Here is an 18,349-nt window from a genome sequence, read left to right as displayed (position 1 = left end):
AAAAAAAAAAAAAAAAACTAGAGTGAATAGATGTGTTGATAAAATGCAAGAATTGTTTGAGGACACCAAATAATGGTATGCATGCATATATTATATTCACTCTACATTCATGTCCCACTGTTTGGTTCTACTCAAATTCATTAAGTCATTTAAACGTTCACCATTTTGTTTGATTTGATTAACAACAACCCAATTCTCTAACGGTGCATGGATTCGAATCTGGGTCTCAATCACTTGAATTTTCTATCTTAAAATTGTTTGTTTCATTTTGGTCTTCAATGCTTCTTTTGTGGTGTTGCATTTCCAATCTCTTCACCAAAATCCTTCATCTAGCCCTTGATCGATTTGTTTCCTTGTCTCCAAGGTGCATCTTCTTTAATCCTTTTGGTGGAGATCACTTTACCAAAAACCAATATCCATTTCCCATGTATAAGGAAACTTAGCAAAAAAGATCCCAGAAAGAATATTATTTAGATTTTAAATACAACATGATAATACGATTCGAACTTGACACAAAATTTGTGGGCTCGATTGATTTGAACCTGATCACAAAAACGATATAAATGGGTTTTGGATTAGTGTTTAGTCATTCATATTGATATTGACTTCATGAGCAGAATATGTTTTCTTCCAAATTTTTAGTTTCTGTCATTTCCTCTAGTTATGGGCAGTGGAGTGATTACAATTAGCTCCTCTATAATTTCAAAATCAAAGGGCCGGATTGCCAGGCAAATTAATAATTTCTGTCATTTCCTATAGTTAAGGGTATAATACTTTTAATTATTCATAATGGAATTCCCTAATATGACTGTCTGTCAAGAAGATGGACAAATTAAAGGTTTCGTTAATAAAGCTACAAATAGTAAGCTAGCTTTGTGTTAAACTTCGAACATATATTTGTGACAACATAAGCAATAGAAATTGAGAGGGGGCATAGCCATGGAAGTAACTAGCACCTCCAGCTGGAATATTACTATGATGCTCATGATCAACGTTATGCTTGTGCTGCTTGTTCATGTAGTGCAACCACTTCCACAGGGCCGAATTTATTTTCCAGAATTTAGTCCTCCTCCTCCTCCTCCTCCTCCTCCGCGAAGTCCGAATCCATATCTAAATCCAAATGGACCGCCGCCATCCGGTACTTCATCACTACTTAACACGCGTTATGTTATGAATCCTGTTCCTATGAATGCCGCGGGGAAATGAGTAAGGATAATTCATCCAATCCCTCTCCAAACCCTCCTGAACTCCCAGACCAACCCAAAATTCTTCCCATGGGTTGTGGTGGTTATTGCTATCTCAGATGCTCCGAACAAATGCCGCCAAACCTCTATCAATGTAGTGCTGGATGAGCTTATAATTTCATTACTACCACAACCCCAACCCAATCCAATGATGATTCAGGTACGTGACGTAATATTATCTACACATGAGTGGTCCTTATTATGCACATAGATACAAGTTTTGTTTATTTATTTATTTCAAGTTTTCTATCATCATCATCATCAAGTTTTTGTGTCTTCATATGGACCTATGGTATAGTTGCAGATGCTGAGAAATTGAAGAAAGATATTGGTTCCTGCTACTAGAAGTGCCAGAAGTATTCTCAAGGACAGTTGGGTTGACATAAGATATCATCTCTATAAGAATTAAAGAATAGCAGTGGCGAAATCAATAATGGATGTAACAATTTTAGTGTCCTACATTTGCTTTTCCTAACGTACTCCTATCACAAAATCTATATCAGAGATCCAATGGGTTTCGAACCCCTGACATTGAGGCACCAGATAGCTCGCCAGTTGAAAGTTACAGTTTGTCAACCAAACCACACCTTGTAGTTAAAAGATTCAAAGTTTACAAGATTATGAGCTTACAAGATTATGGGAAAGAGGCACAAAAGCTTCTAAGTTTTTCTTTTTCTTCAAGCTATAGATAGCTGTTAATATTTATTTCATTTGATTAAGGAGCATAGTGGAATGATCACAATTAGCACCTCTGCTTCTGAATCATAGGATTGGATTGGCAGGCAAATTAGTGTATGGTGTAATTATTGGTTACTATCTCCTAAGTGCTCAACCAAGTGGATAACAAGAAAAAGTACTAGAAAATCAGGTACGTGGTGCCACAATACTTAAAACATGGTATGTGATTAGAATTAAAAACTAATCATTAAATTTGAACATATGTTATTTTTTAACTGGACTATTTTGACACTCATTAGAAATAAAAACTAATCATTAAATTTGAACACATGTCATCTTTTAACTGGATTATTCTGCCACTCAATAATATCACGCCCCTTGATAAGAACAAGAGCACATAAGTTTTTGTCATACACACAAACAATTGATGTAATTAAGTTTTGTTTTTGTAAGTCTTTTTGTTATAATTAAAGCCAGCTGGTGATGCTAAGAAGTGAAAAACATGTTCGTTTTCGGCTACAAGAAGTGCAAGAAGTATTCACAAAGACTGTTGGGTTGAGATAGATATGATCCCTGATTGTTATTAGAATGAAAGAATATATATACAAGTGGCGAAATGGATACGTAATAATTCTGTCTCCTAGAATGTCATGTCAACAAACATTGTATATGATATCATAAAAGCTATAGCTATCAAATAAAATCTTTGCTGCTTCTTGCATGGTCCGGGCTCAGTCTTTTTGGTTTTCTCTAATCTTGTTTCTTTCACTCACAGATCACAGATGACTGTAAATAATTCATTGCAGGACAATATCAAAATGACACAAAAACAAGATTCAAAGTTAAGATGGACAAAGATTGTGCCTTAGCAATCTTTATTTCCTACTATAATCAAATTATATATATACATGGGCTAACTTGTTTTCATCAACATCGAAAAATATACCACAAAAATTCTGAAAATTAAACACACAAACACATAGAGAGAGACAGAGAGAGAAGATTAAGATGGAAGCAACAAGTACTTCTAGGTGGAATGTTATCATGATGCTCATGCTCAACACTATGCTTGTGCTCCTCGTTCATGCAGTGCACTCAATTCCAATCCACCACTACAAACCAAGAGCATTTCGTCCCTACATTACTCGTCCTCCACCTCCTTCCGATGGCGGCGATACTAGTACTGATTTAGAATCGCCGCCACTGCCGCCACCGCCACCACCAACACCAAACCCAAATTCAAAATCACCCTCTTCGTTGGAAGGCCGCATTCGCGATATTAATCAACTTTTATGTGATGAATCCTGTTCACTAGAATGCTGCCGCCGCTTTGTCTTCAACGATAGCTTATGCCTCCGCGGCCGCCTTCCTGAACCGGGCTTTCCCCGTCCCCAATATATCGCGGGGCGCCATTCCCCTTATACCTTTTGTAAGTCTGAATGTTACAACAGATGCAACTATGAAATGCCCCCCAACCTCTATCAATGCACTGCTGGATGTGCTTATCACTTCATTACTACTAAATCCGCGGAATTAACACATGATGCAGGTATGCTATATATCACCATTTTATTTGTAAAATATTCATACGAGATTTTGTTTGTCTACTTATAATTTAGTCATGATTTAAGTTTAATTTTTGTGTTATAATGCTAGCTGCAGATGCTGATGAAGTGCGCAAACATGTTGCTTCCTGCTACAACAACTGCAAGACGTATTCTGAGCTATTGTGATCGAGACTGTTAGGTTGAGAGATAAGATCCTATCTATAAGTTGATTTGAATCTAAGAATCGCAGTATTGAATTGGATCCATGTAATAATTACCAACGATAAAAGTCTGTGTTCTGATGAGCCTCCGATTGATATAATAAAATTATTTTTTCCCCAATCTATGTGCTGTCAATCAAATGTGACAATGAACTCCAATTGTTTTTTCCCCAATCTATATGCTGTTTTAATTGTTTAGCCCAAAACATGATTAGTGCTAAACACTCAAATTCTTATTTTAGTCCAACCTAACAGGCGTGAACAATTTGATTTGAATCATTATATGGTGTCATGGTGGGTTAACCAATGTGATCATATTAATCGTATAATGATTTACACATACCGGCGGATACACAAAAGTGTAAGCAGATGCAGCTACATATAATATATTTAAGTGGAAAACATTTCAAATTTGTGGGCTTACAAGGGTACAAGGGAAGGGTCCATATATAACATCCTCACTGTTAAATTTCGCGTGGGCTAAAAGTTATAACTTACCTACCTATTTTTGGGCTTGCAAGGTCATTTAAGATTTTATGGGCTTGTTGTTAATATTGAGGTTTATTTAAAAGCAGGTGCAAATTAAGGAGCTGCTTATTCTACAAAATTAATTTCTGTCGTTTCCTTTTTCCTCAAGTTATGGGTAGTGGAATGATATTTGATTACAATTAGCTCCTCTGTTTCTCAATCCAAGAACCGGGAATTACCAGGAATGATTACAATTATTAGTGGAATTTCCTCCAATTACACATGAATTATGTGCTCATCATCATCGTAATTAATAATGTTAATTGTTTCCATATATACACATGACGCAAAATTTGATCTCAATACTCATCATACCAAATTAAGGGTACGTTCTAATTGAGGCTATAAATACAGGACTTGTGTTCAATTGAACATCCAACATATATAGATAAACATTTCTTGAGAGAGATTGAGAGGAGCAGCCATGAACATCATGTTGCTCATGATGAACATTTTTCTTGTGCTTATAGTTTCAAGTAGTGCAACCGAATCCAATCCAGTACAACCCTGGACTACTTCGTCCCTTACGTAGTCCTCCTCCCCCACTCCTTCCCCTTACAACCATAGTACTGATCCTCTAGTACCACCACCCCCCCCACCAGCAGCCCGCTTTCGTGATCAAGAAAATGATGGTAAAAAGCCATAGCTAGGAATCTGTTACAAATTTCCTTTGAGCTGAAATTGTTGATTAGAATTATTGCTTTCTGGAAATCACAAAGGCAAAGATGTGGGAAAAATGAAAGTCCAAGGAAAAACAATGTTTCTTCCACAGTGCTCTAATTTACCATGAACAACGGGAACTTTCGAAAACAAAAATGTACTTTGGGAACAATAAAGAACAGATGTCCATCTTGTTGTCCCTATGTTAATTGAGGGAAACTATATGAATTCAATATTGCTGCCTATAAGTTAGAATGACCTGTATTTTGGGGCAATCATGAACCTTTTTACTTGATTTAATCCCAACTTGTACCGTATATAAACCTAGTGGATCAAATGCAAAGTACAAAACAAGAAGACACTTGAAAAATGAACCAAGTGAAAGAAATCAAAGTGGAACTAGCTCTCTATTAATAATGAAATCAGTACCGCCACCAAGTAAAGAATGTACAGAATGATGAGGTATCATACTAATCCATGAAAAAGCTTTAAGCTGCACCAGTTATAGCAACATTTGATGGCTTTGGGCACACAGTGGTTGGAAGAATCACAGGTTTTGAGTCCCCAGGGTACAGGACTGCCAAGGGAAGAATCTCCTCTGCATCCCCAGGTTTTGAACCTCCTGCCTTTTCACAATTCTCAGAGGATGGCACTGCAGAGACTTGCTTCTTTAATGGCTCAACTTTGACCTCTCCAAGCCCATTAAGTTTGGTCACAATAGGGTGGTTCAATAGCTTAGCAGCTTCCAACCTCTCAGAAGGGTTCCTCACAAAGCACTTTCGCAAGAAATCTTTAGCATCTTCTGATAGCCAGCCAGGAACAGTGGGAACTTTTGAAGCAATCAGAAGCTGTAGGTCTCCAAGTGTCGCGCCGGCTTCCAAATCCCACGGCCACCTCCCTGTTAACATCTCGAGCACAACACAACCCAAGGCCCAAATATCAGAAGGCTTCTCCTGATTTCCATAAAGCACGACTTCTGGTGAAAAATATATTGCAGTGCCTTGACAAGCAGGTTCCTTGCGACTCTTTTTTTTATAGACAGCAAACTTTGCCAGTCCAAAGTCCCCAATTTTGGGCACAAAATCACCATCACTGTTACTCACAAGCAATATATTTTCAGGCTTCAGATCACAGTGGACACAGCCCCTTACATGAATGTACTGAAGCCCTTTCAGAAGACACCCTGTATACTTTCTTACTTGGGGCTCAAGCAACCCGCAACCCCCTGATTTCGTTATCAAATCCCTCATTGTTCCTCCATCAGCATACTCCATGAACACATTGTATGTACATTTATTTTCAGCATCAGCAGTCATATCTGATCCATAACAGTGGATAACAAAAGGGCAGTCGCCAAAAATTTTAAGAAGTGTCCTTTCCATGAGCAGCTCTGGCGATTCAAAGACCCGTCCCGACTTCACCGCCATAATCGCCGGCAAACCCTCGCCACCCAACTTGGGTTTTTTCGCAGAGGCCAAATAAACCGACCCGAATCCGCCTTTGCCGAGCATCCGCCCTCGAATCCACTCACACTCAGGAAGTGACAAACTCCTCTCTTTCTTAACAAGCTCTGGTTCGTCTTCCTTTTGGGTTTCTCTTTTCCTCTTCAATGAACCCATTGTTCTTGTAGTTTGTGAAAACAAAATTAAATCTTTTGGCTTCTGGGTTTTGAGACAAAAACAAAGGGACAGACAGAGAAAACGATTAACTGGGTAAATAGCAAAAGAGATGAACTGATTGATGTTGAAGAAGCAGAGAAGTGGGTGATCCACGAAGAAGACGATATAAGAGAAATTGAAGCAAGCAAAGCGTTTAGGGTTTTATATTGCTTAAATTTGACGCGTTGATTGAAAGCTTGTGACTTTGTGTGAGGGTTTATGAAATCTGATTTTCCCTTTTCCTGGTGGAGTTGGGTTTCCTTTATGATAAGGGTTGAAGGCGGTGAGCCCTCTAACGGTCATATTTTCGTTTCGCGGCCTTTCCTTGCGCCCTAATTAACAATCTTATAAAAGATTTTTTTCATTGTTGTCATTATTTTATTTTGTGAAATCTGGGCCGTTGGTTTAGTACCATCTGCACCGCTGAAGGCATAAGCCGTTTTTCTTTTTGTTTATAAGACCTTGCTTTTTTTATTTCCTCTTTTATTAAATGGCTGAGTTTAGTGTCACATTTTATTATAATGCACAAAAAACAAGAAAAAAAAGAAGAGATTTTCGGTTTTATATCTAATTTTTAATTTTTGGACAGAGAAAAGTAATTTTCCATTCATTTCTTAACCTCCCTCTATTTTTTATGTATGACGGTAACACCACGTGACATGTTGACATAGACTATGTTTTCATTTTAACTTCTTAATTTATTATATTGAGAAGGACAACGTGATAGGATAAAGTTGAATTTGTTATTTACATCCTTATCCCATTTTATTTCCTAAACGAGACCTTGTCGAAGTAAATAGTCCTAGTACATTTTGAAGTATAATTTCCATTTTAGAAGAAAATATATATATATATATATATATATATATATAAAATACCCAAGGAGTTTTGGTTTGACAAAAAATAGTAATTGTCATACTTAACACACGACCTTCTAACCATGGTGTGAACCACCATGATTATGTTCTTCACTTTATTTTAGCTAAAAAGAAATCGAACAATTAACAATCAATGAGGATAGAATGGGAAGGTTAGGAAATTTTTGTGAGGATATATGGGTGTGGTGAGAAAAAGAACTGGGTGCAATTCGAAGTATCCGTATAGAAACATTGCAACTCCGGCCTCGTCTCTCTTGTCTCCGATGTCCTCATCGTCCTCCTCTGCTCGCTCGCCATTCTCGGCCTTCTCTTTCGCCAGATGAACATCTCGTAAGTCCAAATTCCCCATTTTCCTTTGCGCACTTGTTTTGTCTGCCCAGCAAATGCGGGAAAGCGACTGCTTTTCTTTCTGTTTTTGGTTTATTTTTCTGGGTTTTGAGGAATTTGGGTTTCTAAAGTCTTGTTCTTGTGTTATTGGGTCAATTTGGAGTCTGGTTTTATCTGATAATGGTTGAAAATTGAATGCAAATTTGTTGTGCTGTAATTGAGTTTGATTAAGAATGATTTTGAGAAATTTGGGTTTTGTTTAGATTTTGATAGGCTCTTTAATTCTGTAGGGTTGTCTTGAATGGATGCATTGGAATTGAAATAGGTTATGGGGGATTGAAGAAAAATGGAATTGTTACCATGATAGATGAACTGAGAATTTGTGGTTCTTTGTTTCAAATTATAATTGTGTGAATGGTATTGTTTGATAAGCGTTTTCTGTGTCATATCATGAATTTATCGATTTGATACGATTGTTGTGGTTAATGGTGATCTTTGTGTTGAAGTATCTAGTTTTATTGTTGACTAGGGTAACCGTCGATCCACTCGAGTGGCAGATTTCGCAGGACACTGCTAATAGCATTGTTGCATGGTTAGCCAATACCATAGGAGCAGCTGAGTCTGTATTGAGGGTTCCAGACACAGGGCATGACAAGAGGTTGTTTTTCAAGGTAATAATGCTTGATGACTGCAATGGATTTTTGTTTTGGTATCAAGCTTTTGCACAGTCTCTATTACTTGGTGGCTATGGATGAAAACTTTCAACGGCTAACATGTAGACATAAGCTGCTGCGAGCTTCAAGTATCAAGAGAGGTGCTAATACATGTCTTAAGAATTATAAAGTGGCCCAAGTCAGGACATATTTTGAACTTTGTAATTGTAGAAATTTGGATTTCTTTTGGTATTGAGCTCCATATGCATGTTGTTATGTGTGCACATGTGTTTTCATGCTTGCATTTGTCTTTTTCACTGGGAAGACTTGGATGCCACTTCGAGGGTACTCCATAATGCACATTCTCTTCTACTGCAGTGTATTTTAGAAGAATAGAATGGAAGCTAAAATGTACTTGTAATAACAAGTCCACAAGATAATAAAGAATATCTTTGTAGCTGATTTGTAGCTTTGCTATAGTAGAAAATTAACTTTTTGCACTGAGTACAGACAGCCCTCACTATATTTTTCTAGCTATCAATTCTAAATTCTAATCATGAAACTTTTGACCTGAGTAAAGGCATCTTGCGGTCCCATGTCCGGTCCTTTGGCTGACAGGCCATCGTGTGTTATTAAAGCTGTCTGCTTCTGTGCTAGTCTATCAAATTGATTTTTATTTTCCTTTCCTTTGCGATGGTTGTAGATGTAGCTTATCAGTATCGTGATAACATGTTATCACGTAAATAAAGCTACGCAAATTTGTTAATCATAAGTAGTTCTTGCAGACAGCTAGCCCGATAACTTCTCATTTAAATCTTTCTCCAGGTGGTGTTTTGTCTTTACATGCTATCAGCTTTGGCACGGTTGGTGTCAGGTCTTACAGTTGCCTATGCTGGTATTTTTTTTGCTTAAATCTGTTACCTTTTCGTAGCTGAGATTGTTTTCGTAGTTTGGTCTTTTAAGATAAAAAGCAGGGTGGCAACTTATGTGTTGTTTTGTCAGATTCAGTAGCCACTGTCTGATTTGCCACTTGCTTTTGTTTTGTTTTTTTGTTTTTTTATTGATACAAAGTCTTTCACTATTTGAATACATTCATGTAAATTTTCCTTTTTGGCCTGACTTGTATCTTTGTTTAAACATCACATATATATAACTTTCCTAGAATCTGTCTGCTCCTGAAACAGGATTATGCTTGTTTTGCCTTTATATGTCAGCTGAGATCAGTCGGTCAATCAGTGCATGTTTGTCTTGATTTCTGAGGAGAACGAATGGTCTAGCGGAGGAAGATGCTGCAGAGCAAGATACTACGTAGCTTATGTTTTATGTAACCTCCATGTACAATGAATCTCTGTATATTTTTTGTGTGGTTGTATTTCGAGCTACTCATAGTTTCTGTGTACATACGACTTTGTGCCTGACCCCTTTTGGGGTGGTACAATATTGTGAACCAAGACATACAATTTTACAATACAAATTGTTGAATAATTGATACCATTGCTGAATAAATGCTGGTCATTAGTTTTTGCTACAACCTTTGTGCTGACATTGTTGATTAGAATTTTTACTGACTAGAAATGAAAAATCGGAAAAATGAAAGTCCAAAGAAAAACTATGTTTCTTCGACAGTTCTCTGTTTTACCATGAACAAGTTATACTTTGGATAATTTTGGAAACAAAAAGGTAGTCTTGTTGTCCCTATGCTGATTAAGGAAAAAGATATACATTTAATATTGCTGTCGACAGGCCTTTAACTGTTGAATGAGTTTGATAAGTTGGATTCACCTGTATTTTGGGGCAAGCATGCACATTTTACTTTTTACTGATTTAATCCCAACTTGTAAACTACTGGTCAAATGCAATGATTAGTGAGATAATCTACATCAGTAAAACAGTAACACCAACGCACATTAGGAAAAGAGATCGAAGTGGAACTATTAGCTCTCTATATTAACATAAAAACTATACAGCCGCCAAGAAATGAATATACATATCAAGCCTTACATCAATTCATGGAAGGCTTCAAAACAATATAAACTAAGCTGCACCCAATATAGGAAAAGCTGATGGCTTTTGGCACCCAGTGGTTGGGATCACAGGGGTTGAATCTTTAGGGGACATGAGGGCCAAAGGAAGAATCTGTTGCTCCATCTCCTCTGCCTCTTCAGAGCTCCAACTTCCAAGTGGTATGAAACTACCATAATCAATAACACAGTGCTCAGAAGATAACACTGAAGAAACTTCCTTCATTGGTTCAACTTTAACCTGTCCAATCTCATCAACTTCAGTCACAAAGGGATGGTGCACTAGCTTAGCTGCTGTGAGCCTCTGTGAAGGGTCCCTCACAAAGCAATTCTTCAAGAAATCTTTCGCCTCTTCAGATAACCCACCAGGAATGTTAGGAACTCCAGAAGCAATCTGAGGCTTTAGGTCATGAAGTTTCACGCCGGCTTTTGTATCCCATGGATGCCTCCCAGTGAGCATCTTCAGCACAACACAGCCCAATGCCCAAATATCAGAAGGCTTCTCCTGAATTCTATCGAGCACTGTTTCAGGAGATAAGTACATTGGAGTGCCTCTACAAGAACGCTTGCTCATAGCCCTCTTTGTCAGTCCCAAGTCCCCAATTTTGGGCACAAAACCAGAACCAGAGGTCACAAATAAGATGTTTTCAGGCTTCAAATCACAGTGCACAAAACCCATTTCATGAATGTACTGAACCCCTTTCAAAATCGACTCTGTATACTTCCTCACTTGTAATTCACAGAGCCCAGAGCCCCCAGATTGCTTTATCAAATCCCCCACTGTTCCTCCATCAGCATACTCCAAGAAGACATTGTATACCAAATTATGACCAAACCCAGCAGTCACATCTTCTCCATAGCAGTCGATAACAAAAGGGCTGCTACGAAGCGTTTCAAGAAGTGACTTTTCGATCATCAGCTCAAGCGATTCAACCATCAATGCCGATTTCACCGCCATGATCACCGGAAAACCCTCGCTACCTAATTTGGGTTTTTTCACAGAGGCCAAATAAACCGACCCAAATCCGCCTTGGCCGAGCTTCCGCCCTCGAACCCACGAGCCACACCCAGTAAGTAAAAAACTCTTCTCTAAATGCCCTGGTTCGTCTTCCTTCTGGGTTTCTCTTTTCCTCTTCAAAGAACCCATTGTTTTTTGTACTTTGTAGAAACGAAAATTGAAGCTTTTGATTCTGGGTCTGACAGAAACAAATTAACGGAGAAAATGATCAAATGGGTAAGAGAAAAAGAGACGAAGCAGAGAAGTGGGTGATCAACTAAATAGACGATATCATTGAAACAGAGAAGAGTGATCGAAGCGAACGTTTTAGGGTTTTCTATCTGCGTAACTTTGACGCGGTGATTGAAGCTCGTGATTTTGAAGAAAACGATCAAATTGAAATGGGTAAGAGAAAAAGAGACGAAACAGAGAAAGTAGGTGATCAACGAAGACGACGATATCGTTGATACGGAGAAGAGAGATCGAAACGAACGTTTTAGGGTTTTCTCTCTGCTTAATTTTGACGCGGTGAAAGTTTTTGTGAGGGTTCTTGAAATCTGAGTTTGCTTTTTCCTGGTGTGGTGTTTGGGTTTCCTCTTTCTATTACATAGAGAAAGCGAAGGAGGAGGTAAGCGTTCTAACGGTCAAATTTTCTTTCGCGGCCTTTCCTTGCGCTTTAATTAAAAGATTCTCTCAACAAAAAAATCAAATAAGAAGATTTTATTTTGTGAAATGTAATAAATGACTGACTGCTACCAATTTGTAATAAATAGCTGGAAACATCATGGCCGTTGTTTAATATTATCCAACCCGCTGAAAGCATAATCTCGTTTTTTTATATTAATTTTATTGTCTCTTTATTAAATGATTGAGCTTAGTTTACACCCACATTTTATTATGACAAACACAAAAAATGATTTTCCCTTTTATATTTTCTTTTGCTCTTTATTAAACTCACTTTCATTTTTTATGTGTGACGGTAACACCACGTGACATGTTGACATGAATTGTGTTCTCATCTTAACTTCTTAATTTATTGTGTTGAGAATGACAACCTCATAAGATAAAGTTGAATTTATTATTTCCACCCTATCTCATTTTCTTTCCTAAACGAACTCATCAAGGTAAATAGTCCTAGTAAATTTTAAGGAATAATTTCCATTTTAGAAGAAAAAGCCTTTGTTTTTCATTGATACAAAGTCTTTCACTATTTGAATACATTCATGGGAATTTTCCTCCTTGGCCTGACTTGTATCTTTGTTTTAAACATCACACATATGACATATATAACTTTCCTAGAATATGTCTGCTCCTGAAACAGGATTATCTTGTTTTGCCTTTATATGTTAGCTAAGAACAGTCAGTCAATTAGTTCATGTTTGTCTCGAATTCTGAGGAGAACGAATGATCTGGTCGAGAAAGATGCTGCAGAGCAGGATACTATGTAGCTTATGTTTTCTCTCAGAGGTTGCTACCAACAATAAGTACATGTGTGCTATATCTGAGGCTCTGATATAATTAATAAAGTTTGTAACATTCAATCTTGAATCTATAAATTTGAGGCTTAACTTACGTTTTTGATCCCCGTAGTTTGACTCATTTTTCATTTTGGCCCTCAAATAAAAAATTGAATTGGATGAGAGGGCTATAGCTTACAGATTGTCACAAAACAAGACAGAATATATACATGAAGATCAAACAAGAGCTGTTAAAGCCAGGCAAGTTCACCTGCTGTAACAGCAAGAGCCCTAATTCTTTGAACACTAGGATACAGGACTTTGAACTAGTAGTTTGTTTCTTTGAGCACTAGGTATATAAATAGTATAGCCGGGCGGCTATACCCTGTTTTTTATAAATTTTTTGTATGTACAGTACTCATTTCGACACATGGGTGCAAATCGTTGGGCGCGTCCTCTTTTGTTTTTTCATAAATCGTATAGCTGCGCGGCTATACTTGAGATTTTATTATTTAAAAAGAAGAGTATCGCTGAGGTCGTTTCTTTTTATTGTTATTTTACTAAATCGTATAGCCGGGCGGCTATACTGTTTTTGACACGTGTGTGATAGGCTCTAGGTGGGTCCTTTTTTAATATAAATAAATAGTATGTCCGCGCGGCTATACTACGGTTTTGTTAAGTATAGCCGAGTGGCTATATCGTTTTTAACACGTGGACGCTAGGCATACTTAAAGCGTATAGCCGACCGGCTATACTGCTGTTTTTTATTATAAAAATATATAAATAGTATAGCCGCCGGTTATACTCGGTAATTTTTTATTTTTTTTTTGAAAAAGAAGAGTAGCCGGACGGCTTTACGGGGGTCCTTTTTTTTGAAGGGTTTAGGTTTTTTTTTGAATTTGGTGTGAATTATGGTGCCATCCGCATATACCAAAGTTCACGTTCCCTGCTTATCTTATGTTATTCATCATAGCCAGAACTTCTTTAGAAGCAGAATCTGTGACAACTGATGTTAAGGCTTTCGTTTCACTGATTCCAGACTTGGATCCGGTTTGAATTTGGTGTGAATTACTTGGAATGATTGGTAAAATATTTGTAAGTTCTCTGGTTGAAAAGCTGAAGAGGTAATGATGACGGATCTAAAGGAACCGATTGACTGGGAATAAAAGACACAGATGTCTGAAAACAATCTGACAAGGAGACTTAAGACAAATATATATAGCCTTTATACTGAGAAGCATATCCAAGAAAAACTCATGTTCTGGTTTTTTTTATTGTAGCTTGTTGGTTTTATAAGTTCAAGCAAAGGAAAGTATGCACAACTAAAGACTTTGAGATGATCAAGTAGTGGGATAACCCAAAAGAGATTCATTTCATATGGTGATTTCAAACTCAGATTTTTGCATGGCATTTTTATTTATCAAATATACAGATGCAGCACAAGCATGATACCAGAACTTTGAATTTGAAGTAAAAAGTAAAAAGATAGAAATTCCATCGTAGCATCGAAAGAAAGTAAGATTTTATTATTCAATTCATGATTTGACAAATAGCCTTCATGTGTGCAATTCCATCAATGTTATTATTCTGAGTGCATTTCTGTCTAACATTTTCTCTTATTCATGATGATGAAAGGGAAATAGAAATATCTAATTTTTTATTTTTATCCTCGGGTTGCAGTGGTGGTAGCAGAAATCCAATTGGCCCTTGATGCTTTTCTCAGCAACTGTCACACAAACATGGAAAAAAGAAGTTAGCACACTGAAGTTAGAAAAGGACTAAAAGATACATGCACACTGGAGGAATTGAATGAATATACATACCAAAATCAGGGTCAGAAAGAGTGGGTATGTTCTTTATACAGTCAATTATACAATTTTTGAGATACTTTGAGCCTTCATTAATCTTGCATTTAGAAGGGCAGGCATCCAGGCAAACCCTTCTTCTCCAAAACATCTTATTGTCATTAAATTTGACGCAATTGACTTGGCAGCTTCTCAGGCATGAGTTGTCTATTGGAGGAAAATGGGATTTAGGTGGTGATTTTCGGACAGGTGCAAAAGGACTTGGGATTTGATGAGAAGGTGGCATTTTTTTGACAGGAGGAGGTGAGTTTTTGAAAGGTGTGACATCAGAAAATGAATCATCAAAAAAGTTAGGGTCAACAGATTGGCCCATAACAACCCCAACCATCATGAACATCATAGCCACAACTCCTATATTACTTCCCTTCATGTCCATAGCTATAGCTCTAATCTCACAGACTCTCTCTCTCTCTCTCTCTCTCTCTCTCTCTCTCTCTCTCTCTCTCAAATGTCTTTAACACACTTCATGGGAAATTTTGTGTGGTGAGTTTGGTTTTGTACACATTGGCCCTATTTATAGGATTGGAAACCCAATTGTCATATTGCATGAGATTGATGTCTAGTTCATTGCGATGAGCACAAGTTTATAATGTTGATTGATTATTGAAAGCCCATAAAAGGGATTAATGCATGGTTGCAGCTCAATCAAAGGGATAACAAGAAAGAACATAACAGTAGGCTTTTATGTTCAATTATTTATACCAATTTAAGATTAATTTGTCACAATTGATCTGGCTACTTAATCAAAGGGACAAATGGAACATGTTCTACAACACTGGATGAACAAACTACATCAAACAAGGTTGTTCAGGCACCGATCTAATTCGCGAATTTCCTGACAGAAATTTTGAATAATGGTTCATTGTTCTGATTAAGCGCTAATCTATTCGCAAAACGGTTTCAAGGCTTGTAATCTGTAAACTTAATTGAATCATTTTACAAAAGATTAGGGGTGTCAGTTTCAATTTCTATCCAAGGATTAAGGACATAATCTATCCAAGAGTGTAGGCTGTTAGTTCTACAATCAACAGAAATCAATACAAGTCAGGGAATTAATACAACAAAAATCAGGGAATAATCAACGAAAATCAATCCAAGTCAAGACATCATTACGAACCAATTAAGGAAGTATTTTCTTTTCCTTCATATAATTTAGCTTAATTAGCGAGCTGCTAATTAAGATGGACAAAGGGTACAGAGGCTATAAATAGTCTGTTTCTGTGCTCAACATTCGAACATGCAGAACAAAAGTTCTGATAGTTAAAGAAAGAGAGATCGAGAGGGGGATTAGGCAGCCATGGAAGCAACTAGATATAGAACCATCACTTCTTCCATGATCAAAATCATGATGGTGATTATGATGATCATTTTGGTTAATGTTCAAGCCGATGATCATCAAGAGTATCTAATCAACATCCCTTCTAACACAGTAACTCCAGATGACAATGCTCATGTTGAAGATCAAACAGCAGCAAGTCCACCGCCACCAAACTCAGTCATTGGTGATATAGGTCGTTGTGCTTCTGAGTGTGCAGCTATGTGCGGCCGCCGCCACGTTATCACCACGGGTTCAGCTTCAACCGACCGGTTTTTCTTTCCCCGCATTCCGGGTTTTATCAAACCCCCCCGCATTCGCAGACCTGGCCGTGTTCGCAAACCCCGACGACCCGGTGGCAGAGTCGGAGCAGCCATCGGGGATTGTTACAAGGACTGTTTGCTAGACTGCGGCCTACAAGCCCCGAGCAGCCTATCTCAATGCACTGCTGGATGTGCTTATAATTCTGTTACTGCTACTGCGTCAACCCTATTAACTGAGGATAATGTGCAGAACTATGTTGATTCCTGCTACAAAGAATGCCAGAAGAATAATTAGGTGTTGCTAATTACTAGTCATTTCCGCTTTCGTGATCAATGTGTTAATGAAAGAGTTTGCAGATTTATTAGAATAAAAGAATTTATTTAATAGTATCGTTAAGGATCCACCGGTATATGTATTCATTTGAGTTTGCAGACCGGGCAATTCGTGTCCACAGGTCGTGTTCAGGATCAACACGGTTACGATTTGATTTACGAACATGGTGCAACCCATTTCAAAATTCTAGGATGGCAATTTGTGTTCACGTGTTGGATTCTACATAGATCTAACACGAACATGATTAATTAAAATCAATTTAAACACAACAAGATTAGTAATTGTGTGAATTTTTTCAAACACAACAATTTTATATTTGAAAATTGAAGCAAACTTGTCAAATATTTCTTACTTCTTATAATTCCATGAAGCCAAAATTATCAGCCTAACACTGACAGACATAACAATTTCATGCACATATATATTTGCAGCAAACATTCAACATTCTATCAAAGACTCTTTTGACTTTATACAGGGGAGCATAGTGATAACCCGTTAGTATATTTAGTATGATGCTTTGTTTGAGCATACCTCACAATGTCATCTCATGATCAAGACCGTTTCCTTTTTAGGTAATACATTCAAGTATCAAATAAACTTGCAAAAAATAATTGTCCACATTAGACACCATTTGATTGCTTAAGTTGCTTGAGGAAGATGTAAACATTTATATTGATGAATGAAATATGTCTACCGTTAACAACAAAAAGAAGACAACATTTGGTCATCTATCTAGGATCAGATAAACAAATAAACACGATATTTCCTATAAACAATTGAAATATATTTATGATAATAATCAAATGGTTAAATGATTTTTTATTAGCTATTTTTTTGGGAGAGATATTCCTTGAATGACGACCTAAAAAATGAATGATTCGGATCATGAGATGACATTGTATAATAGGCCCAAAAAAGTGATTAATGTTGTGTTAACTTACTAACTGGTTAATAATCCTTTGTCACTTCACTCAAATAATATAAGTGACCTTATGATAGTTTCTTTTTCTCGGTGGTTTCATTTTGTACAAGTAACATATTGCCCTTTTTAAGGATTTGAACTTGCCCCTAATTGGGAGCCCTTGTCAGTAGTACTTGTTATATATGCGTGAAATGTATGACCATTATGCGCTCATGGTTGTAATTAGACTAAAGAAAGCCCATATAAAGTTGATTCCTAATTATATTGTTGAATTGCTGATTGATTGATCGTTTTATAGTGTTACTATATATACAAATAAAATGCCAAAATTTAGTTCCTATCTTACTATAAATTCTGTTGATCAGGGACACAATCATAGCCATTAGAAAGAAAAATAAAGATACAAAATACGGAATTAATGCATGCATTAGAGTTCAATCAGTTATCTCATCCATAATCTCACTAATTATCTGATCGATCGCCAAATATTAATCCTTCAGTTGAGGGGCTGATCGAATGGTGTTTTCATCAATTACCTAATCGACTGATATAACCAAAGGAATTCATTAAGAGGTGTCAATGTTTCATTGGATGACAGCCAGCATGACGGCAGGAACCAAATTCAATTTCCCCATCTAGGGGCGGCAATGCATGGATGCAAGAGAACAATCGGAACATTGGCAGCTTATAATTGATTCTAAATGCAAGCAACGATCTCCAAAATTTGCTCTCATTTTGCATTCACTCACAGAAATCTATTAATGGAAAATTTTAGTAGCAA

The 18,349-nt window shown here is 37.1% G+C and overlaps 3 protein-coding genes across 4 annotated transcripts; 1 reads left to right on the top strand and 2 right to left on the bottom strand.

Annotated features, from left to right (window-relative positions):
* Positions 5,367 to 6,497, bottom strand: LOC18783602 (mitogen-activated protein kinase kinase kinase 3). Its single transcript, XM_020559280.1, has one exon. It carries the CDS (start codon positions 6,495 to 6,497, stop codon positions 5,367 to 5,369), a length of 1,131 nt encoding a protein of 376 aa, XP_020414869.1.
* LOC18784000 (reticulon-like protein B22) lies at positions 7,446 to 9,888 on the top strand. 2 transcript variants are annotated; one of them, XM_020560348.1, is made up of 4 exons: positions 7,446 to 7,744; positions 8,271 to 8,412; positions 9,220 to 9,289; positions 9,631 to 9,888. In XM_020560348.1, the coding sequence occupies exons 1-4, from the start codon at positions 7,734 to 7,736 to the stop codon at positions 9,651 to 9,653; spliced, it is 246 nt and encodes an 81-aa protein (XP_020415937.1). In that variant the 5' UTR covers positions 7,446 to 7,733; the 3' UTR covers positions 9,654 to 9,888. The 2 variants fall into 2 exon arrangements, with proteins under 2 accessions (XP_020415937.1, XP_007216958.2); XM_007216896.2 differs by having other exon boundaries at positions 7,452 to 7,744; positions 9,579 to 9,888.
* LOC18782449 (mitogen-activated protein kinase kinase kinase A) lies at positions 10,429 to 11,562 on the bottom strand. Its single transcript, XM_007217305.2, has one exon. The coding sequence runs from the start codon at positions 11,560 to 11,562 to the stop codon at positions 10,429 to 10,431; it is 1,134 nt and encodes a 377-aa protein (XP_007217367.2).

The sequence above is a fragment of the Prunus persica genome, chromosome G3, assembly GCF_000346465.2.
Source record: "Prunus persica cultivar Lovell chromosome G3, Prunus_persica_NCBIv2, whole genome shotgun sequence".
Classification (NCBI taxonomy): Eukaryota; Viridiplantae; Streptophyta; class Magnoliopsida; order Rosales; family Rosaceae; genus Prunus; species Prunus persica.
This window is presented reverse-complemented; position numbering and strand designations above follow the sequence as displayed.

Coding starts and splice junctions, on each gene's coding strand:
- LOC18783602 (XM_020559280.1), bottom strand. CDS start 6,497: ATGGGTTCATTGAAGAGGAAAAGAGAAACCCAAAAGGAAGACGAACCA.
- LOC18784000 (XM_007216896.2), top strand. Junction 8,413..9,219: donor ACAAGAGGTTGTTTTTCAAG/GTAATAATGCTT, acceptor ATCTTTCTCCAG/GTGGTGTTTTGTCTTTACAT. Junction 9,290..9,578: donor TCTTACAGTTGCCTATGCTG/GTATTTTTTTTG, acceptor CTCCTGAAACAG/GATTATGCTTGTTTTGCCTT.
- LOC18782449 (XM_007217305.2), bottom strand. CDS start 11,562: ATGGGTTCTTTGAAGAGGAAAAGAGAAACCCAGAAGGAAGACGAACCA.